The sequence below is a fragment of the Syzygium oleosum genome, unplaced genomic scaffold (assembly GCF_021117445.2).
Source record: "Syzygium oleosum isolate NSW1041296 unplaced genomic scaffold, Sole_v2.1 Sole_v2.04, whole genome shotgun sequence".
NCBI lineage: Eukaryota > Viridiplantae > Streptophyta > Magnoliopsida > Myrtales > Myrtaceae > Syzygium > Syzygium oleosum.
This window is the reverse complement of record NW_026607488.1, coordinates 2,978,591-3,003,238: the sequence shown is the minus strand read 5'-3', so window position 1 is coordinate 3,003,238 and position 24,648 is coordinate 2,978,591. Positions and strand designations below refer to the sequence as shown.

Below are 24,648 nucleotides of genomic sequence, written 5' to 3'. Positions count from 1 at the left end.
GCCAAAGGAAAGCATGATAACTCCCCCAGCCAAACCTAGCTAGGGCTTAGATAGAATGCAAGAATTGAATAATGCACGATGCATGTCGCCATCTTCGTGTAGGCATTAGGCTAACAGCATCATCGGTGGTGGACAAAGAGCGTAATAAGACCGTGGTCGTCGTGCCTTTTGTCTTTGGGAAAGCAGCCTAATGAACGGGGACACACACTGCAAATTAGCTGTAAAACACAACGCGTCTTCGCATTTCCTTCTTTAAAGCACGTCTCTTTAGAGCCTTTATTGCTTATGAATGGAAAAAGCACACTGAAATCGAACGCGTGGGCTCCCAAGAGGAGAGAGAGAGAGAGAGAAAAAGAAGAATGAAATTCCCATGCATAATTCGATCCACTTGCATTATATTCCCCTATTCTTTAATGGCCAAATCTTCGTGCTGTGGGAAGGAGTTTAATGCCTCTCGACCAATGCCCTGTTTCTGACCAATTCGACGTGGAAAAAGTCAAACTTGTCTTTCTTTTTCTCTTCTCTTCTTCTTTCGTTTGGCATTTTTTGACTTTTTTCTCGAGTCGTCTGAGTGATTAATGATTGATAATGTCGAATTGCCAGCTAGAACGTTCTCGAGAGGATTACTTGCATTGATTCTGAGGTGGGTCTTGAAAGAATAATGCCCAGATGACAAAAGGAATATGATGATTCACCAACTTGAATTCATCAGGCAAGGGGGTGAATTATTCCTTATTCCGGGTGATAGTTATTAGGCTTAATACTGTAACAAATTTATCCTAAAATTAATTTTTTGACCATCAAAAATCAAAATCGATACACGTGACTGGTACATTTGTGACAAATTTACCCTCTGTTAGTTTCGTTAAATTGGATTATTATCACGAAAATCACAGATTAGTATACATGTGATAAATGGAGGGTAAAACTCCAAACCGGTATACCCGTCAACTGTCACGTGTCATTTAACTCAGTAATTTGAAAATAAAATTTAACGGAGAGTAAATTTATCACAAGTATACCAGTTTTGGGTTTTAATTTGTGGTAAATTTGTCATATGAGAATTAGTTTGAAGTTTTTCTTGGTATTAACCATAATTATTAATTACATGTTCTTCCTTTGTCTGTACTTTCCTTGTTTGGAGCAAAATAAGATAATATTTTGTGATCCTTGTCGAGATTTCACCACCACAGCCGACAATGCTTACGAGGAGACGCGGGCATCTTCAAAAAGGTTTAAAATGTCGGTTACTGGAATAAGTGAAGTTTTTGTCTTCAAGTTAAAGTTCACATATGTTGTGAAGATAGTGCCATTACCCGTGAACTAATCTCCTATTACAATGACACTTATTTTCTAAATTACATTTTGAATAATGATATATTAAATGAGATGACATAGCCTACTAGATATTGAATACATTACGTGAACATAAAGATGATTTTATGCGTACTGTACTTGATTATTTCATCCACCTGTTAAGCGGTAACAGAAGTTAAATTGACTATCTCTATCGTGTCATATGCGAGGATTTTGTTGTAACGGTGTTGAGTAACTAAATTAGATCGGTAAGCTTTTCAAGTTTTAGCACACCGACATTCTTTATGATGTGTATAGTCGCTCCTTTCGATATTTGAAACATTCTTATTAAGGATATCTAACAAGTATTCTTAGGACATTTGACCCTCATAACGATTGTGGCTCTCTCTCTCCATGCTTTACTTGTTACTAATTTAACACTAAAATATAAAGAACATTAGATAAAGTAGCTCGCATAATTCTAGCTATATTAAAACTCGTTTACAAACTCGGCATGCACAACGATTAGTCGGAGTTCTACCGGGCGTTAAACATCGTCTCGCTTGTCTAAACATTCACTTATAATCTCACGGCAAAGATAGGTCTATCCATTTACTGTACGTCACATCACTTCTTGTGTCAATCAATAGATGAGATTTTAGAGCACTCGTAATCAGTCTAGGGTTTCTTGAAGTTCTTGCTTTCTTTAAAGAGTTGGTTGAGAATTGAAGTCAAGAGTCAGCATTTGAATGACTTCGATAAGCAGCAAGATCTGACCACCGCTCGTTTGCGAGACCACTGCATGCATCCATGCATTCATTGCAGTCTCTGCATGTCTTCACATGTTGGAGGGCAGTGTGCATCGCTCTTCAGTTGACTCTGACCGTACGAAATTTCCTGAATTTATTGATGTCTATGATTATAAGGTTGGAGCAACGCCAAGAAAAAACAGTATTTCATTTTGTTAAATATTCACTTGGGATCTTTGCAAGATCTCATGAAATGCACATTTCAATATGTATAGCCAAAATTTTCGGGCAGTATAAACATTGATATAATTACCGATGCATTGCGTGGTATAAATGCTTTACGAAGTATTCCATACACTCAAGTGAATATTTAGGGACAGGACAACTCGACATGATATAAATTATTTTATGAAGATGCTTTTATCAGTATAGTACGTTGTATTTATACCTTGTATGTCTTCCGTGCATTAAAGTGAAGGGGGAAGGAATGTGGGGTTGAAACTTTAAAGGCGTGAAGAGAATCCGCATCCGGCGACCGCCGACATTAGGATAACATAGGGGGTACCTTTGCCCGTGGCCTAGTTGACTCCCTCTACGGACCGATGGTATATTTTGACTTTATACTGATGACCCAACACCAAACATACGTATAATGTATAAGGTAATTGTCTTTTTATCTTTGGGAGCTGGAAAAAAAAAGTAAGTAGGGGCTATCGACGTCGAGCGTTCTCAAAAGAGTCCCGAGTTTGAGCCATATAACTACTTGGCAGTGCCCGAGACATCAAATTTAGAGATTGGAGAGTCCGCAATGTTGTTGTAGCTCCATTGGTGTATTAGGAGCTTTTAACTCTTTCTCTAGAGAGGTAGCAGCGCTCGGGAGAACACGTCATCAGTCGCCCACGACATGAAATTGAACTTGTGCCTTTATAAAATATAGGTGAGCACAGGACCACTCAGCAAACCACGCTTAGTGGTCACACGACAATTGTCTTAGTTGATCAACACTAAACGGTAAATTCTAATAACTACTCTTCCATTTTTAGTAGGAGGAAATGCCTTGACTGTTGTGCTATGAGTATGAACGTCGCTCATATGAAAATTTAAAACGAATACGATTTATGTCCATATTTATAACTCACTAATCACAAGACTAGTTGGGAATAAGTTTTCTCCGATCAAGAATGAATGATAACATGACCCATTTTAGGCCGTCTTTTACTATGATTATTACTTTGATTAGAGTGAAATTGTGGTCATTGATCACATAAGCTAGCACTCTAAGACATGCAAAACACCCTGATCCATGAAATAACGCGTAATAAAATCAAGTTTAAATTTCCTAAAAAAGATTGACATGAAAAGGTGTTCTTTCTTTTTACATTTTCCAAAACAAATTGATCTCAACTTTATTAGAGCACTCATTAATAAAGTAAAATTCATACCTATGCAAATAAGAGAAAAGAAAGGAGAGAGAAAAACCCATATCATTTCTTCAAGGAAAAAAAAATTATTTCTTGCGGCACCCTCCTCATTCATTTCACTCATTCTTCTCTTCCAATATTCTTCTTTTATGGTAGATCAAATCTAACTATAAAATCATAGTCTAGTTGTCAAACAGCTGACCTTTTTTTTTTTCCTATTTGGCAATGTCATCTACTATAGCTAACGATCGATACAACGCCAACGCTCCCAATAAATTCCCTTCACAACCTATCTAATCTCCCCTCGCTTAGGCCTTAAATACACTCACTCTCTCCTTCATCATCTTCCATCCCTCTCTGTCTTCTCTCGTTTTCATGTTCCTCACATCCATGGCTCCTAAGGTCGCCTCCGCCATCGTCATCTCCCTCGCCATCCTGTTGTGCTGCTTCGCCAGCTCAGGCGACGGCGCGCCGAGCTCGGGGCCCCCGGATCTCCTGCAGAGCGAGTGCCTGACGGTGCCGTCCTCCCAGTTCTTGAGCTCCCTCAGGTCCACCGTCGAGGTGCTCCGGCAGGTCACCGGCATTGTGTCCCAGTTCGGCACCGTGTTCGGGGACTTCAGGCTCTCCAACGCCGTCTCCGACTGCCTCGACTTGCTGGACTTCTCCGTCGACGAGCTGAGCTGGTCCATCTCCGCCGCTCAGAACCCATCTGGTGCGACACCCTCTCCCTCTGTTGCTGCTTCCTGCCTTCTGTTCCTTTTCTTGATTTTCAGCACCAAGTTTTGTCGGTGCAATGCTGTTCTTGATCTTCTTTTTCTTGATAAAAAATTATGTGTATTGAAGGAAATTATGGGACAATTTAATATATGAACATAAAGATAAAAAAAAAACATAAAGATAAGAAACACGAAATTTTTTTGGGGGTACTAGGATGTGTGGTAGGTTACAACTTCGTACTTTCATGATCGAGGTAGAGTCCTGTATCGACCCGTCTATCATTATTCATTTCTATTACCCTATTATCTTTATGCTTTTTATTTTACTCTTTCCAATTGATTTTTTTTAATAATGCATGTTCGTTTATTTATTTATTGTTTGTTCATTCAGGCAAACACGACAGTACTGGGGATCTCAGTTCTGACTTGAGGACATGGCTCAGTGCTGCACTTGCAAACCAGGAGACATGCAGAGATGGCTTTGAGGGCACCAGTGGCATTGTCAAGAGCGTTGTCTCCGGCAGTCTCAACCAAATTACTTCACTTGTCACAGAACTCCTCACCATGGTCCACCCATCTTCTTCCAACTCCACCACCAGCAGAGGAGGCGGCGGCAGAGGTGGCAAGGGCCCGGGACGGAAGCTCTCCGGCGACAGCCCCCGGTTTCCTCGTTGGGTGAAAAGCGAGGACCGGAAGCTGTTGCAAGTGAGCGGGGTCACAGCAGATCTAGTGGTGGCACAGGACGGAAGCGGCAGTTTCACCAAGGTGGAGGACGCGATCGCAGCCGTGCCCGATTACGGGACGCGCCGGTTCGTGATCTATGTGAAGAAGGGCGTGTATAGGGAAAACGTGGAGATCAAGAAGAAGAAGTGGAACATTATGATGGTTGGCGACGGGATGGATGCAACGGTGATTTCGGGGAATCGGAGCTTCGTCGACGGCTGGACCACATTCCGGACAGCAACATTTGGTGAGCCTTATGACCTTCCAAATTTTTTTAAAATTTTTTCCTAGTATTGGGTTATAACCTAATACCTATGTCTTATGGTCGAACTTAAGATACATGATGTCTGGTTATATTTTGGTCAGTTGGGTTCACTGAGAAGAAGTACATGCATCTGGGTCCCCCTAACCATGTTCACTTGATGGGCTTGTTCAATTTGTTCTTTTGTGTATATTTGTAGTTATTGTGGTGGTGGTGGTGGAGATTGTGTGGCAATTGATGATGCCATATGGTGTCCCTCCTTATTTAGTGAACATATGACAAAGTAAATCGAAACTGTCGGTGCGAGCTATCGCGGGACAGATGGCTCGGGCGCGCGTCAGGTCGAGGAGAAAATTATTAGGGTTCGCTTATCCGACTGCTCTTTTGTTGTTCGCTCATCATATGTAGAAATCACAATGTACAGGAGGGTTAGTATTTTTTTTTTACTTATACTATGCTTCATTGAATTTAAGGGTTAAGTATCCAGATAATTTTTCACATCATTTATTGAATTTGATTAACTATGCACCAAAGTATAAACTTTAATGTCCTTGGTAATCATCTTTTGGGAACATGACTAAGGTCGCTTGTTCGTAAAGTTATGCTCTGAATTGAGCATCCGAAAAGAAACCAGTCTGGCGCTATGAGTTGCCCACGTTTTCTATCCATAAAGTTGCGCATCTAACACTGTCAATCACAAATGCAGCCGTCAGCGGCAGAGGGTTCATAGCCCGTGACATGGCGTTCGAGAACGCGGCGGGCCCACAGAAGCACCAGGCCGTGGCCCTCCGGTCGGACTCCGATCTGTCCGTCTACTACCGGTGCACAATCAGGGGTTACCAGGACACGCTCTACCCCCACACGATGCGTCAGTTCTACCGTGAGTGCCGCATCAGCGGGACCGTCGACTTCATCTTCGGGGACGCGGTGGCTGTGTTCCAGAACTGCCAGATCCTGGCCAAGAAGGGCCTCCCCCAGCAGAAGAACACCGTCACGGCCCAGGGCCGGAGGGACCTGAACCAGGACACGGGCTTCTCATTCCAGTTCTGCAACGTCTCGGCCGACTCCGATCTGGCGCCATCCGTGAATTCGACGCCAACGTACTTAGGGAGGCCATGGAAGCTATACTCAAGGACCATATTCATGCAGTCTTATATGAGCAATTGCATCAGGCCAGAAGGATGGCTAGAGTGGAATGGTGAGTTTGCCTTGGACACCTTGTACTACGGGGAGTTCATGAATTCCGGGCCGGGCGCCGGCCTCACCGGGCGGGTCAAGTGGCCTGGGTTTCACGTGTTGAACAACACGGCGCAGGCAAATAACTTCACCGTGGCCCAATTCATCGAAGGGAACTCCTGGTTGCCGTCAACCGGTGTGGCCTACACGGCTGGCCTCGGGGTTTAAAGGCTGATCTACATACAAATCTATTAATATGACGATGTTGTTATATTTTGTGTACTTACAAATTTGATTCTTTCTTTCGCTAAACATGATTAAAGGGTATAAATGATGGTTATCACATATTTTCGCCTCGGTTTTTGGCTCGCTCTGGTCTTCTGAGTTCATCATGGATCTTGCGAGGCACCAAACATGTCATTATCGTCCACGCTTTAGCAACAAATTGCATTCTCCAATCAAACCCGAAGTAATTGATTGAAAGGAATCATGTGTTACATGAAATGAAGATTTCACTAAGTGTTTTTTAGGACATAAGGTCACATCGGTCCACATTACTAGTCATTCAAACACACCTAACTGCTTTGATTTTAAAGTTTAGATACAGCACTATCGAATTAGGTTTTGGCCATTAGGTGTCATATCATTACATCATGGCATCACTGAAGAATTAGGTATCATCACATGTAGAGTCACATCACTCTATCAATGAAGTGATGGAATTTGGAAGATATGCACCAAAATTGCGACTTGTCCATCTCATGCATATTTCCAAAGAGTCCTACTAAATTCGATCCTATGGCCTCATAAAAGCAGGAAAATAAAAAAAAGGAATTGAATACCAAATCTATGGTTTCTTTTGATTTAGGGTGAATAACATCAAAAGCCCAAAATTTTGTCAATTGTGACATATATATCCCAAACTTTTTTTAGTGTCATCCAAAACCCTAAACTTGCCCACTATAACATAAACACCCCAATTTTTTTGTGTCATGAAAAAATTCAAACTTGTATGCGTTACATATGTACCCTCTATTTCAATTTCATCTAGGGCATATTTGTCGCACTGGTATAAGTTAAGGATTTTTTATGATATGAAAATTTTTTTAGGATATTTGTGTCATAATGGGCAAATTTAGGGTTTTCGGGGTATTTTAGTTTAGGATTTTTAGTAGTATTAACCATTTGATTTATTATATTAAGGGAAAATGACAAATAATTCATGAACTTTAACCCTATGTGCAATGTGATCTCCGAACTTTTAATTTGTTTAATACTGTCCTTGAACTTTAGCCCAATGTGCAATGTAGTCCCTGAACTTTAATTTGTTCAATGACGCGTATCAAGACACTCTCTACGCGTATTCTGGCCGACAGTTCTACTGTGATTCTCACCACGGGGATTGTAGATTTCATCTTCAGGAACACCGCAGCCGTGCTCCAGAACTGTAGCATCCGGCCGAGACAGCCCATGGCAAGTCAGTTGAACATCATCAGGGCCCAGGGAAAGTCAGACCCGAATCAGAACATGGGCTTCACGATCCGAAATTGCCGGATCGGGCCCTTCAACAACGTGACAGCCTAGACGTTCCTCAGCAGGCCGCGGGAGGATTATTCAAATGTACAACTTCAGCGTAAAAATGTGGTGCCTAGCATTGAAAAATCAATTGAAAAATACACAATAGAATTGCAACCCGTATTGCTTCTGACAATTTAAATAAGATATCAAGCATTTCAATAGGCAGAAACAGTTCATTGCATCTTTTATCAAAGCAAAAGAAAATACCCAATCAACGGTTGCAAATTGCCATTTAGAGATGATAAAGCAGAGACATCCATGGGACCAAGATAGAGTGGAACCCAAACGAGCAAGGGAAATGAATCAGAGAGAAGAAAACACATGCGACGATTACATGTAGACATTCTGTAATTCCTTCTCTTTCGTTTTTGGCTTTGGCTATAAGACATTGTACAAAGAAGAACAGGAGTGAGGCACTATGCCCTTGCTGAAAAAACACTTCGGCATTTAGAACCTTTGACTGCTGCCCAAAGAGAGAATTTTCAACATGTACATCTATCAGAACAACACGCATGGGGGCTTGGGAGGGGAAAAGAATAGAAGAGGGAAAGGTGTATAATACAAGAAAAAAAAGGGAAGGTGATGATTATTTTGAACTAACATTTTGGACATACAGCAAAAAATATGACCTTTATCAATCTAAGGTGTTCCCACCTTTGGAATTGTCCTCGCAAACGTCCGATTGCGAGCCGCTGCGGATTATCGTCTGAGGTGTCCACTGATCTGGCACCATGACAAAGTATGCAGTCATAGCTTTTCTAAATCGTTTCTTGTACATTTGAGGGGAGATCACGGTCGGAGACGCATTCTTTGGCCCACCAAGAATGCCTGACGTTTTCACCCAAGTCTCGAGGTGCTTATCCCATGTATATTGCCTCATAAAATCGATAATGCCAAGAACCAGCTCGTGCCTTTCCTCATCCACTCCAACAAGTAATGAGTAGTCCATCACATCAATAGACTGCAAGACCATAATCTCCGCATTAGTAGGACTAGGACGAGCAATTAACAAAACATAAGAGACCACTTACACATCAAACAGAGTGAAACCCCAATAAAAGACGGCTTACATAACTGAAACTAAAAAGGCGTTGCAATTGGTTGTTCTTATTTTTCTATCCATTTCCAAAAGAATGTGATTAGAAAATTCTATTTCAACAGGCAAAACTAAAGTTGCTGCAACAACTCCAACATCAGCATAAAATTCCACATCTAAAAAGGGGTTTTAGAGTTTCCCCTGGTACGCAAGCGAGTTACACTTACAGCGAGAAATGCAGTATCATTCCAGACAGCTCTCTCAAGCAACCGCTTTGCCTTATTTCCAACAAATATTGGAGAGGTTGGCATTGCTTCGATCAAGTTCTGATCCAGTAGTACTTTATTGCTCCCACTGGTATCAGGATTGTACCTTGCTCTTGAAGATCCTTTAAGGTCATAAAGGCGTGTGATGTTACGGCGAAAGAGAAGATTTTCCATCACCAGAACATCCATCTTGGTTTCCCTCCCTCCTTTAGTGTGCTTGGAAGAAACCTTTAAATCCAACAAAAGAAATAAAAAAAGCCAAAGTTCACATTACCAACAAGGCAACAAATTTTCCACTGGTGAAGAAAAAAAATTAACGGAAAATAGAAATTTTTTTTGGACCTTGGAAGCAATCAAAACTGCATATGTATCAGTAGCAAACAGATATCCAAAAACGTTTCTGGATAAGACCATTTTCCAATCAATGTCAACTTCATCTAATCGTAAAATAAATAAATAGAAAAAACCAGCACAATGCAATGGCCAAACATGAAATATGGGTCCACTTAAGGTATTCTAAAAAGCACAAGAAATTTTAAGAGCTCATTAAGAACAACCCCATCAAAGGGTAACCAATAATATAGGTCCAATGATGAAGGGGAAATGGTTGTAGACGTCATTTTGCTTGTTATTGTTGTAATGTAGTAAAATTAAAATAGAAATGTTTGCAAGCCATTAAAATGCCGACTGCTATCTGGGCCAACAGCAGTTTAAGCAATCCTCATAAAAGAACAATCACTATACCTGATATATGCCGACAATCTTAGCCAAGCAAGTCGGACTCCCGGAACTGATTGACTGAGACAAATATTTAAAATAAGCAGGAGCAAATTTGATGAATGATTCCAACTCTGTCTTTGTAACCTGTTTGATGATGAACCGGTCATCCAAGGTTTTGGCAAAAAAAACATTGCTCTTGCCACCCTGGGCACCCCATTTCTTGCAACGACTAAGAGACCTTATAAAATCCAATTCCGATGGGCAACAAATCCTCCTTAAAGCCTCAAACTGCTTTGCATAATAACAAGTCACGGCATACTTGGCCTTTCCCTGAGGGCTCTCATCATTGAAAGATACTCTGGCATGCAAATCCTTGGTGGACAAAAGCGGGTCTGTGTTCTGGGAGCTCCTAGATCCAGATGTGGATGAGACACTCTCATCCGTTGATCCGAAACTTTTAAGGCTATCCCAGGTTGCTTCGTTCAATGCATTGAGTGAGAGTAAATTTACTGAATCAAAGAGAGGCAATGAGATCAAAGAATCGAGACCATCTTTTGATTTCTCACAGTCAGATATCTGGGCAAGATAATCTGGTGAGGTGAGCGCATACGCTATAATGCTAGTTGGTTCATCATCATAAACAGGCACAATGGTATCATTAAAACCGACTGGGAGAAAAAACCTGGCACCACTTTGCCTTTCTGACTCCCAAAATGACAGGACACACACTGGATGGTATTCGCCAATACCAAGCTTCTGATAATTAGCAGTGTAAGTATTAAAAGAGCTATAGATATATGGGATTCCCATTCCCACACTGGTAAGACTGTTCGAGTCGTCACCTCCCTTCGATGGAAATACAGCGGTAGAACTCGCAGTTGGCTTTCCATTTTGCTCACTACCCTGAACGTCTGACTCAGACCTTGCCTTGGCAGAAATTGAGACAGTTAAAGAACTAATTGCAGCTGAATTGCTGTTCACTTCAGGTGCCGTAGTTGATGGGTGACTTTCACCACTCCATGCTGCATCAAGGGAATCTGACAAGTTTGCAACTGTAGGGAACTCCCCCTCTGATAAGGCCCTCCGCACAATTTTCCCAGATTCGAGGGGATCAGAATTGCCAATATTTGCACTAGAAGAAGCGGAAGTATCATTTTGTTTTTTATTGTTTAAATCCTGGTCTGAATTCTTTATTTCAAGACCCCTACTTGACTCGCTACCTTCACTTCCATTTTCAAGTTGATTAAGGCTTACACGAGGTTTTTTCTCCAGAAGAAAGGAATCACAACTGCTAAAGCCTTTAGCGGTATTATAAGGCGCTGCAGTCTCAACAAACTTCTCCACAGAAGCAACATTTTTCTCCTTAGCAGTACTAGGTTTTTGAGTAGAGCTGTTCAAACCTTCCTGCAGACTATTATTATTAGATCTCAAAGCGTGGATTAGGCATCGATCCCAAGTGTAAGAATGGAAGAGTAACTGCCTTCGCAATTTATTGATCTCAAGAATATCAATCATGGGATGGCCAACTTTCAACTCTCCAGCCAGCACTTTTCCGAATAGGTCCTGTAGCATGAAGAAAAATAAACGAGACTGCATAAGGCAAGGAAAACATATGTTGAAAGAACAATGAACAGATAATAATGAAATCTCTCTCTCTCCAAGAGTAGCTGTTTCTAATTATTACTATGCCATGTAAGGTGACTATAGTAAACAACAATTCTGCTTACATGTAAAAAATAAGAAAGGACTGCAGGACTGTAGTTTGATGAATAAACCTATCATAAGGCAGAAATGTCATGGCAGCCAAATCTTTAGAAGCCTAACTACCTCTAGTTTATTTAGCGATCTAAATGATGCAAAAGCATGACACGAATGTAACTAGTGAAAACCCCACGTCTTAAGGCGGAAACGATATTTTTCATAACTTTTGTCATTAAGGTTTCATCCTAATGACTGCTTCACAATTATTATTCACAAATTTATTCTTTGTAACTGATAATGATAAGAGCTATAGCTTTGATCAAGCATTATCACATTAAACATGCAAGTGAATAATCTCTAAATCAAGAAGAAAGAATTTTTCACTAAGTTCCGTACACATCTTGGTTGCTAGGGCCGATCCCTCATCACTACAACATAATCCTGCGAGGGTCCTAAAATGGCCAATACCAGAAATAATGAATTACATCAATATTTATAGTTCAAGTAGAAACCAAAGTGTAGCGAAACATTTGGATCCATGCTTAAAAATATAAATATGAATCTAAAGCATCAAAGATAATAAATATTGGACAATGACACGCTCTCTTAATAATGAAGTTTATCTAGTCGTACATAGTGTAAATGGGCCTTGTCCCCCAAGAATCAAAGGACTACAAAGACTTTCTTAATAAAAAACAAAAGAAAATGCTTTGAAAAGAAGCAAAGAAGAATATATAGCCTTTACCAACCAAACCCCAAGAAGTTGGCAAGTGCCAAAATGCTCAACTTTAAATTTTTGAGATTTTGTGGGACCACTGCCAACTGTTTTGAAGGCTTAAGCTGTTAGATGAAGGCGTCGTTTATTATTTAATATCCTAACACCATTATATATTAGTATGATATGTTCACAGGTATACTGAACGGATTAGAATGTGAATGAATTTTAATATGCCCTTTTTCTGTTAATTATACACGTTAGTTGAAATGAACCCCACCTCAGATTCTGCTTTCCGCTTAACTAGCATCTCCTCCAATTCCTCCATTTGATTTCTTAAGTCTGATGATTTATCACTGCCTTCCAGTGATGTCGCAGGAGGTAATTTCTCCGTTACCCTTTGAAGAGCATTACGAATATCACTAAATAGGAGTACTGCTCGTTCATGAACCTATTAAACAAAATAATGGTATGTTAATAATTATCAGGTCATCTATCATAAAAAAATAATAAAGAAAAAGGATATCCATCAGTTGCACCTCATTTGCTTCTTTTTTTATCCAATCCTGATTATCATAGTTAAACTCAATTTTTGCAGGTGGAAGATAAACAGAATGAACATCAATAGAAGCATAGCGGAAGCATGCAACCATTCTCCCAAAGCTGCACATGTAAGAAAGTATGTCAGATAGCACTGAAGTGTGTCATCATGAGACTAGGTCAAGAGACAGATATATGCATCTGCATATCCAAGAAGAATCATGTCAGAGCAGCAGTCCCTAGAAAATACATCAGAGCATTGCAACAATTAGCTGTTAGGCCCGAGTAATAAGGTACTTTATCCATGGGGCATTGCTATAGCTTTTGATATTGTAGCTCTGATGCCTTGTTGTGACACGTCTTGGGTGCTTGGCGAGTGATATTTGAATGTGCTATAATGAACAAAAAATATTTCATATATGCTTATATTGATGTTGATATCTTTCAGACTGGAAATGAGCTCCCCTGAATATTTGTTGTCCTTACTAATAGTATAAAAAATCTATTAATAGAATAGCCAATCCAACAAAAGCCCAAAAAACACCCTTGGGATGCTTCCCAAAGAAAAAGCTTTTTCAGTGCTTCCATCGGATTCTACTTTTTAAAAGAAGAAATGCTACACCTTTTGAGAGCAGAAGCAGCTGCGAAATAGGTCCTTAGATGCTATAACAGTGGAATTGAATGAAGCTACCCAGGCCCCAGATCAACCCCTTTCTTGAACCACCAGAAACAAATCTTCCTATGTGAGTGCCAAGCATACACGGCATACCTAAATATAAATATTACTTACCAAATCTCTCTTTAATCTAACAATAAAATATCTTTCTTAACTAAGTCAAATTTCACAAAGGTTTGCTTAGAGAGAAGCAAAGTAGTCCTGTAACTTCAGAATCCATGCCAGAAGGTACTGCCTCTAATTTCCTCAGCTTGTCATCAATCAGTACAGCATGGCATATCTAAGTACATAATCTCTGGAAGAATCCGTTCTTCCTAATGCATAAATGAGAACATCTAAAGGCATTCTTATCAATCTAGTAAGTGCCAGTATGCCTTAGATTCTTTCTTTTATTTTTCTGTGTTCAGCCAATAGCATGTATAGGATCTTAGTGAGGAAGGAACCCTACCCATAGAAGCGGAGACAATCTCTATGCAGTGAATGACCGCAGCTAGCAACCCTACTTGCAGCAGCATGATTGGAAAAGCTCAGCTCCAAAAATTTCCCAAAAGATAATCCCCACGCCGCATCAGACATAAGTACTCTTCTAGTTGCCGGAGGAAAGCCACCTTTTCGAGGACACCGCAGACACCTGTGCCACATCCAGATTTTTCCTTCACGTTCTCCTGGTAAGAGAAACTCTGGCAGTTTTTTGACGGAAATTGTCAGGCTGCCTTGCCGGTGAGTGTAACAATGAACATGTGCTTCTGATGGCATGTCGCATGAATGACAATGGTGATTCTGTCAAAAATTGAGTTTGTTAATAGTAGCTCATGCTTTCGAAGGAGAAGGAAGAGGAAGGGGGCAGGAGTTTCTACTGCAAAAACTATGCTCAGTGTGAGAAACAATTAGTAAGGAGAGGATAAAGGTAGTACTTGGTCAAACAAGTGATCCCGTAAGAACCGGCCCAAGGGCTTATCAAAGCATCCATAGTATTTAATGCGTAAGAGGTGAGCCTTCTCACATACAGTTCCTTTCCACACACACCTTGTGGATAAAGAAACTAAAATGCTCTGATGATCGGAAGGAGAAGGAGGAAACTCTTCCTTTGAAGGGCCCATTTCCCCATTATGGTTCTTCCCATCTTTTGCAGCTGCCAAATCTGATTTCCCAACATTATCTGCCGGCAAAATAATGTTATTCCCATGCCTATAATTGTCACTTTGTCCGACCTTCTCAGAAGTGGAAAGAGCATTAGAGACAAAACTGTTATCCGAATCATCTTTGAATGCGCTGGCAGATGTCATTGGAAAAGATTCCCCTCTGCCCACTATAAAATTTTCCGCAAAATGGTTTAACGAAAGTTCATTGCTCTTAGGATCCAACTTATCCAACCCTAAAAGGGGGAAAAAAGAAAGAAAAGGTGAATGGGACAACTGAACAAGTAGACCTTAAGATAGAGTTCTTATATGAAGATTGAGAATAGAACCTTTAAAAGGAAAAATAGACCTCGAACCTTCCATTTTGTCAGTGGGTGAAGTGTTGGCAGGCAAGGATCCACCTAATGTAGAGCCTTTATCTAAACTCGTTTCGCTAACTGGTCGTGCATCCGAAGGACTAGCAGATGTGACAGAGAAACCAGGTATAGTGGAAATGGACCTCTCAATACTTGATGGTTTATCAGGTAATGCAACCGTTATCGGGGATCTCAAAGGTAGCTCCGGAAGTGATGCGCCCTCATCGGCAAGAAATGATGTCTCTAGCGCCAAGTGATAAGCTGCAAAAATTCCATACTGAACGACATGTTTCACCTTCTTCAACTCGTCCCCATTGGCGCCCTTGAGCAAAATCTGCAGCAAAAGACCTTTCTTGGTCATACAGAAAGCAACAGACTCAATACATTGCCATGAAGAGCCATTTCTTTATTTAGTTTGTTCATTCATATATTGATAAATGAATTCTCATTCAACCCTGACAGATTAAAAACTAATGGAGAGAACTAAATGCAAAAAGCGTAGTTATTTTACAAATATTTCTCTTCCAAGAAAATTATTATCAAGAGTTCTAAAATACAACTACAGTCAACTTAAAAGTAACCTTTACAATTGCGAAACATTATAACCTCAATAAAATCCAATGGCCCAAAAAAAGTTAATCTAATCCTCTCAGCTGCCATTCATGGGAAGTGGGCTCATTGAAATTCCTTTGAAAGCCAATACTATTGACAGCACTAATAACTCGTGGGTAACCTACCAACTGCATGATATTGCAAGTGTCACCCTCTTTAAAAAAAGATCGTTGCAAGTCTTTCCCACCATTATTTGCTTGTTATTCCTTCTCAACTTAAACCCAAATAATGCTGTCACTCTAAGAGGTCATCACATCCTGCTTTTATCAGCCATAGTTTAGTAAAAGGATTCATCTAAATCCACCTTTTATAGTCTCATTTCTTTTCGATGGTATGAAGATTTTAATCAAATTGTACCAAGGAGGTACAAAGTCATCTGAAATTGTGATTTCAACACAAAACTCGCAACATACACTAATGATAGAAATCAGCCTAACTAAAAATTGTAACTGCTAAGCCACCTCATTTAAAGAACTAGAGCTATCAATTGTTGCTCCAGAATCGGAGAAGATCTCCTAAATACTAAAGCAAAACCATGATGTAACAGTGAGTCCTCATGTCCACTGAGAAATTATCAAGCAATGCACCAGTCAACCATATCAGATCAAGCAAAGATCCCTGATTTTCAACGTTTCCATCTGATCAAGCAGGAAAGAGGGAGAGGGCAGGGAAGATGGTTCACTCAGTATGTAGTAACATATTTATGCCAGACTTACAGTACAACCAAAGGGCTTTGGGCAACCCTCAAAAAACATCAGCGTCTTTGCCAATTTCTTTCCTCCTTGGCCCGCACTACCATGCTCTTCCATCAACTTCTCCACATGAAACGTCTCACAATACCCCAATTTGGGTGATGTTAGATGATCAATTGAAGGAACTATCTGTGCACCGGTACAGCGAGCTATACGCTCTAACAGTGGCCTCTTAATATTCAAAACAAGAGATATATCTTTGCCAAGAAGATATTCTTGTGCATGGCGAGATACAGACTTCTCTACCAAAAGAACATCAGGATCATGCGCATCGATCTTCGCAACTGCCATTTTCAAGTGGTCCATTTCCTGAAAATTGCAGGAAGCAGAAAACTTAAATTGGTTAGATAAAATGTTTTAACACTGAAAGCTTGTAAATACTTGGATACAAAGCCGTTATTTAGTCATATAGTGAGAACAGAAAACTATAACACATGAACCTGCTGCAACAATGTATCAAAGCTTGATAGATGATTAGTAACCCTCTGGTATTCCAAAGCTCCTCCCAGAATTAGAAGACGTGGCTTATCTATTTTGGACGTCATCCGCCTGTGAGCCACATTTTTCTTGCAAACAACTCCTTTGACCACCTTACTGAGCAAACCAAATTGACATCATCGTGTCAGTCTAATGATAAGTGCTAAGAACAGTGACAATAAACCCAACGTATATTCTAGGGAAGGGGGCGGGGGGACCTAATGAAATAAGAAAGGTTACGAAGCTTAGTCATAATGAAAGGAAGAATCCAGATAAGTTATGACACTATTTAGCCGATTAAACTAAATAACTATAAATTTACAGCTTTACGCAACAAATTAACACATCTCATCAGATTCGATAACAACATCGTCCTTACATTATCTAAACTTGAAATCAGGTCCATGAAATTCATGAGTTCAAAGAAAAAGATGTACAAAAGCAAGATCAGCAAACAATTAAATATTAATCTCTTGGGGCGAAAATAAATATATATGGGATTGCACTCTCAGGGAGAATAATCACAATGTACTGATTCACCTATCTGAGCTCAATTAAGTTATGATAGTGTCCAAGTAATTGTCGCGACCTCCCCGCCAGTGACCCTCGACGGGGGCCACAGGGGTGTTTAACTCATAATAATTTTTAATTGGGTAATTAAAATTTAGGTGTCAACAGTAATCAAATCATCGACCAAGTAAAGCTCAATGAAATTCTTAGCTCGCCCAAGCACTTCAATAAATCATCAAGCATTTCAGTCTTTAATTTACCCTTCATACAGCATGACAGTGTAGGCTTTGTCTTTCTTGCAACAATCAAATTCAACCTGAAGTTGACGCTCTAGCCCAAATACCAACTCGACTGCGGCAATCGGGAACAACCAAGTCACACTCAAAACTTTAAGTATCTTGTTGAGTTGAGCTCGGTCAGCTGAAGTTTAATCAAGCTCAGGTTAAACTTGACATCTAGCAGAGAATTTACCATCAAAGTCTAGTTCAAGTAATTTCATTGCGTTGACTTCACTTTCACTTCATTATACTGCATCATTCACACTACCAGTTTTATAGATTATGGACAAGACACTTTAAATAACCTGTCTACAAATACCTAAATGAAAAATGTTGATATTTACCATTATCTAATCAATTAGGAAAGCAGCTAGCAATATTGAAAGTGCAGCAAGCAGAACTTTAACAATTTTTTACCACCTGTTCAATAATTATACCACCTTAGCCATATGACGTGAATTAATAACCTCATATAATGTTGTACTGTCCATGAAAACCGAGTTCCCAGAACCATGTAAGCCTGGGGCAAAGCTAGTATATAAACTATTATGACAGGTGCCCGACTGGCAGTTGTTGAGAGGAGAAAACCCCTTTAAACAACGCAACGCTCCCAAAGCAGACAAATGGAAAAAACTTACAAGAAAAGGAGTGGAAAAAGCTTTTAGCAGAATAAATAAATCTAAATAAAGTAGTCACATGCCCACACGAGGTACCTCTCACCCCGCCGCCCACATGCAATGCATTTAACCTTCACATATCCACCAGGGTCCATTCCTCCACCTTTACTCATATCAGGCTTAAGGAGTGTGGCAGCCTCCCAAGAAAGGGATGCAATTATATCCAACCAATTATCTTTCCGATCTTCATTGTCCATGGAGAGGTTCTCAACCTGTAAAAGTTGGGCTATCAAAGCCCTAAAATGCCCTTCCACCACATTTTTCATGGCCTTCCTGTGCTCCTCACTTGACTTCTCCCTGCTACGGTACTCCGCATTACCAAAGCTGCCTGAAGAGCGTAGATAACCCCACTCCCCACCGGCGCCTTCCCCATCCTCATCGTCAGATAGAATAGCTTCCCTTTCGTCTTCCTCATCCTCTGGCTCAGGAGGGAGCCAAAGTAACCCATTGTTCTCAAAGTCCACAGGTTCTGTATCAGTTTCTTCTAAATCATGCATAGAAGCTTCAGTGTCCAGACCATGCCGCGGTTTCCCTTCTTGCTCCCCTACTTCTATACTACCATCTACAACTGGGGAGGCAAAATTCTCAAGTACTGGGGAGCAACTGACGTCTTTAGAACTGACGTTATCTCCACCACGATGGGCTTCATATGGTCCATACATGTGGGTAATCTCATCTACAATTACAGGACAATATTGCCTGGATTCAGAATCCGAAGGATACCCACCGTAATAGTCATATTCATCGTCACTCCTGGTATGAATAAAAAATTTTAAATAAGTCAGTTTATTAGACCTAGTAACGTGATAGCTTTCTTAAGCAAATCATCAATCATGCTAGAGAAAGGAACTACTAAGGCAGGGTACTGAAGGTAGCTAGTTTCCATGACTCATATACCCCATCTCAAATGTTGTTGGATTTACATAAAAGCCAGCAACACAGATGCGGGAGCACATACTGATATATCGACAATTGTGAAGAAATCAAGAAGAGGGGAACGACTCCCCACACTGCTCACCATAACAGCATGAGCTATTGATACCTATTTATGCAGAAGCTGTACTGGTTAGAAGATTGATCCCCTGCATCCTTGTAGGGTGGCATTCCTGTCCCAGAAGCTACATCATCTTGCTCGACTGCAGTTGAATCCATTTGAGAAGATTGAGGAGGGCTATGACTGGAATTGTGAGGCACATGCTGATAAGGTCCAGTTGAATAAGGAGTGGAACCCACGGTACTACTGCCACTATTACATGTGCAGCTTGATTTGGTGCTCACCAAGCTCGTTGCAGATGGTGATGGACTAAGGCCAGGGGTGGGTGCACTGGCGCCGTTTCCATTATCAACTGCCACTATCCCATGCTCCCATTGCTTATAGCAATAGTTGCAAACCCTGATCCTCTCCCAATCTTCCCGTCCAGTCTTCTGCTCATCAGATGGGGCAGGAATGGAATTCGCCGTACACTTAGCACAGAAAACTCGTCCACAAATTCGACAGTGATGCCTGCGGTTGAAGACAGTAAACTGGGAATCGCACTCATAACATACCCTGCAGCTGTGATCAGGCATCCAAAAGTCCCTAGATAACTGTGCTGGCTCGACCCTCCGAGGGATCCAGGACTTCACCAAGTCAACCAGCTCGGATAGTTTGTTGTCGGGGGTGCCCATCGACAACTTCCCACCCAAGACCCCTCATCCCGATATTCTCATTTGCCAAGTCCAAACAATCCCACCACAACCAAACTAGGAGTCAACAACCTGGAAAAAAGCTCATCAAAGCAAAACCCAAAATATCACCGGCAGAGCAAAATTAACCTCTTATAGAGCTGAAAGAAAAACACTCCGGATACTTTAGATATGGCCCAAAGAACCAAAATTCCCTACCAAACATGCATGGGCAATTTCCATTTCCAGAGAGGTGCGTGAACGGTATAACTAAATCCAGGGACCGCATTAAAGCTTAAATAGCTCCAGCCGGAATCACCCGAGCACAATTACCCAAAGCAAAACATTTTCACCGGAAAAGGAAATGAAAGGAACAAAACTACCTGCGATTCTCCTAAGCAAATCCGAATTCTTCCGACATCAACTCTCCGCAGCCACAACTGACATCAAAACAAAACATTCAGGTCCATCGTTCGACAAAGGCACACGAATTCAGGCAGACTCAAAACCCAACTCCAACTCGATCCCCGAACAGCAAAAACCAAACTCTCCAGCACCCACTAAACCTCCACCCCAATGCCAACACTCAAAGAAACCTCGCCCCCCCACCATCGACCCAGCAGAAATTCCACTCATCAAGCGAGCTCGAGCAAAACGTCCCAATCCAAAGCAACCCCAAAAAAAAAAAAAACGAAAACCGAAAAAAGAAGCCGAACCCCACAACCCTCCGAAAGCGAAACGACGGCTCGAAATGCGAAACCTACACGAACCCCATCAATCAAAACCTAACCCCAAACACGACCAAGCTGCTTCCATCAATGAATTTTTTTCTTCCTTTTTTAACACGTGAATGATGATACGTCCGCGGTCGGCATTACCGTGACGGTGATAATTGCATGCACAGGTGTACGCACACGCACGCTCGTGCGTACGAGAGAGAGAGATAGAGATCACAGATAATGTGTGATTGGAAAATTCTACCTCCTTCTCTTCCTGCCCACCATGTGTTCGTTGAAATGCTTTTCCTTCTTTCCCGTCTCTGTTTTCTTCTCTTCCTTTCTGTCGGATGTCTTGTTTTTTTCATGGCCAGAGTCCTCCGTTTCCTGTGGAGCAGAGAAAATGACTTTAAAAAAATAAAATCGGAGGAGGAAATGGACGAAAGAGAGATGGGAATAATGGAAAATATCTCCGGGTCGTCACTTTCTTTGGACCCCTTTTGAAGGAACCAAATAAAATTAGGTCATTGATTGAAATCTCACAATATTAAAAAAATGCGACGACCGATATAAAAAAATAAAATCAATATCAATCGAATCACGAATTGAATTCTTATTTGTGAATAATTATTTAATTTCATGTTAAAGGAAATAATTCGTCTAAACTCCTAGTCTTGTCGGAGATGGCTTGTCTTTTATCGGGTTATAGGGAAGCGGACTCGATCTTGGTGCTTGAAAATTTATGTGAAATGTCACCCCATCGCTGAGAAAGTGAGAAGTGAAATATGTTAAGCCATAAGGAACAGGTGCTCCTAATATGAGAAATAAAAGGGTCAAATCCTTATATGTTTGATAATATTGTCAAGATCACAATTAAAATCGCGGAATCGTAAGATTGTTAAACTAATAGATTTATATCTTCATCTGGTATCCTTTCCTACTTGACATACTTTGATTGGCTTTTGTCTTAAGGGTGATTGCTCTTAGGGCTAGTCGGTTCCTACCCTAAAACCCGAAACTAGACCGGAAAGGGGTTGGTTTCCATCTTGTGAAATCAATAACCGACCCATTGGTCTAATTCTCGAGTGGGTTCATGAACCGACGGTGATATTTTTTTTTTCCTTATTTCCTACAAGACTGCAAGTGTTGTTGCATCGTCCAAACTCCCATTCTATAGTGTTTTGGATCTTTAATTAATGAAAATATTGGTGAAAAGACACTAGAGTATCATTAACTTGATAATTAAAAAAAAGTATCGATCCGGTCCATGTGGTTCAGTCTACACTTGGAATTAGGAACCGGTCCAACGATCATCGGTTCCAAATTTTAGAAATCAGGAACTGGACCAGTTTCTCCTAGGAATTGTCCAAAATCAGCCAGTTTGGTTCAGTTTCAGTGCTCACCCCTACTTTATATCGTAAGTTTTGAAAATAGTCACTACTTATTACAATATCATCTAACATATCTATGAGGTAAAAAAACAAGAATGACATTTTTATGAGATTATTCATACAGGTTGTTAAAACCTCACGATTCGATGATACGGTTTTACAGGACCCCGCAACTATGTTACCTAAAATCTCAATTTTAACATTCTTGGTTTGGGGGGCTTTTCAATTTCGCTACTCAATTACCCCTCTTCTCTATATTAACTCAAATTATCTTGGATTAAGCCAATGCGGCCAAAATCATTATCTAGACCAATCCAAATGAAAAGCAGACCTGGCAGATCAATAGGTTTGTAATAAATCAAATTTGTAATTAATTTTATGTTATATATGTAGCTAGAGCAAGTACCTTGAAAATGAACCTACATAGAGGTGCAATATATGAAGATTTTCCAATTTTTGCTGTACTGGACATTATAATTGAACCTTGTAGAGACGCTAGAGCCTTGAGGGGTTTGGCTTCTATGGCTTAGTTGGGAGGTCAAGTAACATCAAGTTTGAAAATCAAAGGGCCTTCAACATGCCTAGGTAGAAGCGGAGCAACTCAACACCCCTGCTTCAATTCCCTATGACTAGTCATCATCCTAAAAAGTCAAAAAGTCCTTAGGATTAGGATAAAGCTGCCCTCTTAAATGCGAGAAGGGAAAAAAAGCAAGAAAATAAAACTTTTAATTAAACTGATGGGGCTAGATTATTCACTAGGGCCCTTTAGATTCTTAGCACGTTTAGGCCCATATTCATTGTTTTTTGGAAGCCCATTATGGACCAATGAATGGAGTCTCACCTGGCCCAGAACAAAGATCGAGGAAATCAGTAAAATGTCTCCTTAATGTCACAATCATATTCTGTTCACATGACTAATCTGATCTAATTAGCAAGATAAGACACCATTAGTCTGTCGTGTTAATGACGGTTGCCAGACATTGCATCGTGCGATGTTACACGATAACGGACACCGGCGAGAGCGAAGTTTTCGGGCCAAATTGTAATTTGATTGCCTAATTGGAAGGAGAAGCACCCAAACGATGGCGAAGTCATGGAAAATGACAGGCTCATGTCGATATTGATGGAAGTTTTTATAGATACACAATTAGAATTAGTTTCCCATGGTTGGCAATTAAATAAATGTAATCTCTTGCGTTGATCAATTTGAAGGAAAGATAGCAAAGACAAGACTAAACTCAAAACTAGTCCTTGATCATGCACTTTACTGTAAATCTTTGTAAAACTAGTCAATTCAGTCACTTTTACTTTCGGTGCCTGTTTAACTACTCTTCTATGTAACTTTTAGGATTAATATCACAAAAATTCTCATATGACAAATTTACCCCAAACTAATTATTTGACCATTAAAAATCCCAAACTGATACACCTGTGATAATTTTACCTTATGTTAGTTTCTCTTAAATTTTACCGTCAAATTGTTGAGTTTAATGACACGTGATAGTTAAAGGGTGTACCGGTTTGTGGATTTTACCCTCTATTTGTCATAGATGTACAAGTTTATGATTTTTTGTAGTATTAATCTAATTTAACGGAGGATAAATTTGTCACAAATGTACCATTTTGAGGTTTTTTATGGTAACAAATTAGTTTTTTGTAAATTGGTCATAAGTGTACCGGTTTGGGATTTTTTATGGTCAAAAAATTAATTTGGAATAAATTTGTCACAGGTGTACCGGTTTGGGGTTTTTCGTAATATTAACCCTAACTTTTATTGTCGTCATCATCTAAATTCGCATAGAAAGATGGCTAATTAGCTAATCCTATAAAAGAATCAATCTAAAACAACATTAATAAAAGTACAATCGAAATATTTCTAAGGGTGTCTGGTTATAAAAAGAGTGTTATTTTTTTTTACGTAGTAAAACAAGGGCATACCCTTGAACAAGGGCACCTTTTCCACTAGTTTGACCCCTCGAACTTACACGATTAGTAGGACCAATTTTTCGCCCGACGATGTTTCATAATGTCCGCCACGCATTATTATTTGCAAGTTTAGAAGATTGAATCATGCGCAAACACGTGTCGATCCGCAATAGTTTGTCTTATCCGCTTTTTTAATATTATTCTTTGCCGAAGAAATTAGAAAGAACTTTGATATGAAAAAGCCAAGAGACTCTGCTTGCCAAGTCAAGGAATTTCTCCACACGTAAAGACATTATATTATTGCATCCATTAGTAACACCACCTATACATAGCATTATCTTTAGTTAGTTCAAGCTCATGTCCAAGAAAAGTTAGGTGGCGACATCAAATAACTATAAAAAAAAAAAAAGTAGCGTACATGGTTTTCACTCTTTCAGCACATATTATATGGTCTAAAAAAACACAAAAAACAATATACCCCATGGATAAGCACTCCGCGGATCTATTTAATTCAAAAAATATACGAAAAAAATGTAATAATTTCATATACTTGTGGTGAGCATTTTGATTAGGA

At 40.1% G+C, this 24,648-nt stretch overlaps 2 protein-coding genes across 4 annotated transcripts; one reads left to right on the top strand and one right to left on the bottom strand.

Annotated features, from left to right (window-relative positions):
• The first annotated feature begins 3,665 nt into the window (after positions 1 to 3,665).
• Positions 3,666 to 6,688, top strand: LOC115688678 (pectinesterase/pectinesterase inhibitor PPE8B-like). Its single transcript, XM_030614575.2, has 3 exons — positions 3,666 to 4,178; positions 4,574 to 5,152; positions 5,874 to 6,688. The coding sequence occupies exons 1-3, from the start codon at positions 3,842 to 3,844 to the stop codon at positions 6,569 to 6,571; spliced, it is 1,614 nt and encodes a 537-aa protein (XP_030470435.1). The 5' UTR covers positions 3,666 to 3,841; the 3' UTR covers positions 6,572 to 6,688.
• A 1,789-nt stretch (positions 6,689 to 8,477) lies between these two features.
• On the bottom strand, positions 8,478 to 20,903 carry LOC115688695 (1-phosphatidylinositol-3-phosphate 5-kinase FAB1A). Of its 3 annotated transcripts, XM_056311051.1 has the most exons (14): positions 20,425 to 20,903; positions 19,419 to 20,134; positions 18,413 to 19,129; positions 16,875 to 17,028; positions 16,399 to 16,743; positions 15,044 to 15,404; positions 14,822 to 14,950; positions 14,490 to 14,734; positions 14,024 to 14,355; positions 12,899 to 13,022; positions 12,640 to 12,810; positions 9,968 to 11,506; positions 9,185 to 9,451; positions 8,478 to 8,882 (listed from the first exon to the last, which is right to left on the bottom strand). In XM_056311051.1, the coding sequence occupies exons 2-14, from the start codon at positions 20,042 to 20,044 to the stop codon at positions 8,556 to 8,558; spliced, it is 5,337 nt and encodes a 1,778-aa protein (XP_056167026.1). In that variant the 5' UTR covers positions 20,045 to 20,134; positions 20,425 to 20,903; the 3' UTR covers positions 8,478 to 8,555. The 3 variants fall into 3 exon arrangements, with proteins under 3 accessions (XP_056167026.1, XP_030470459.1, XP_030470460.1); XM_030614599.2 differs by having other exon boundaries at positions 14,490 to 14,950; positions 20,425 to 20,902; XM_030614600.2 differs by having other exon boundaries at positions 14,490 to 14,950; positions 15,071 to 15,404; positions 20,425 to 20,902.
• Between the last annotated feature and the right edge of the window lie 3,745 nt (positions 20,904 to 24,648).

What these genes read in the sequence shown, in the direction of transcription:
- LOC115688678 (XM_030614575.2), top strand. Translation starts at nt 3,842, where the DNA reads ATGTTCCTCACATCCATGGCTCCTAAGGTCGCCTCCGCCATCGTCATC. An exon ending in CGCCGCTCAGAACCCATCTG is followed by an intron (nt 4,179 to 4,573) that starts GTGCGACACCCT and finishes TTGTTCATTCAG; the next exon opens with GCAAACACGACAGTACTGGG. An exon ending in ATTCCGGACAGCAACATTTG is followed by an intron (nt 5,153 to 5,873) that starts GTGAGCCTTATG and finishes TCACAAATGCAG; the next exon opens with CCGTCAGCGGCAGAGGGTTC.
- LOC115688695 (XM_030614599.2), bottom strand. Translation starts at nt 20,044, where the DNA reads ATGGGCACCCCCGACAACAAACTATCCGAGCTGGTTGACTTGGTGAAG. An exon ending in CAAAGCCCTTTGGTTGTACT is followed by an intron (nt 15,405 to 16,398) that starts GTAAGTCTGGCA and finishes CTTTTGCTGCAG; the next exon opens with ATTTTGCTCAAGGGCGCCAA. An exon ending in AGATTGTCGGCATATATCAG is followed by an intron (nt 9,452 to 9,967) that starts GTATAGTGATTG and finishes TTGGATTTAAAG; the next exon opens with GTTTCTTCCAAGCACACTAA.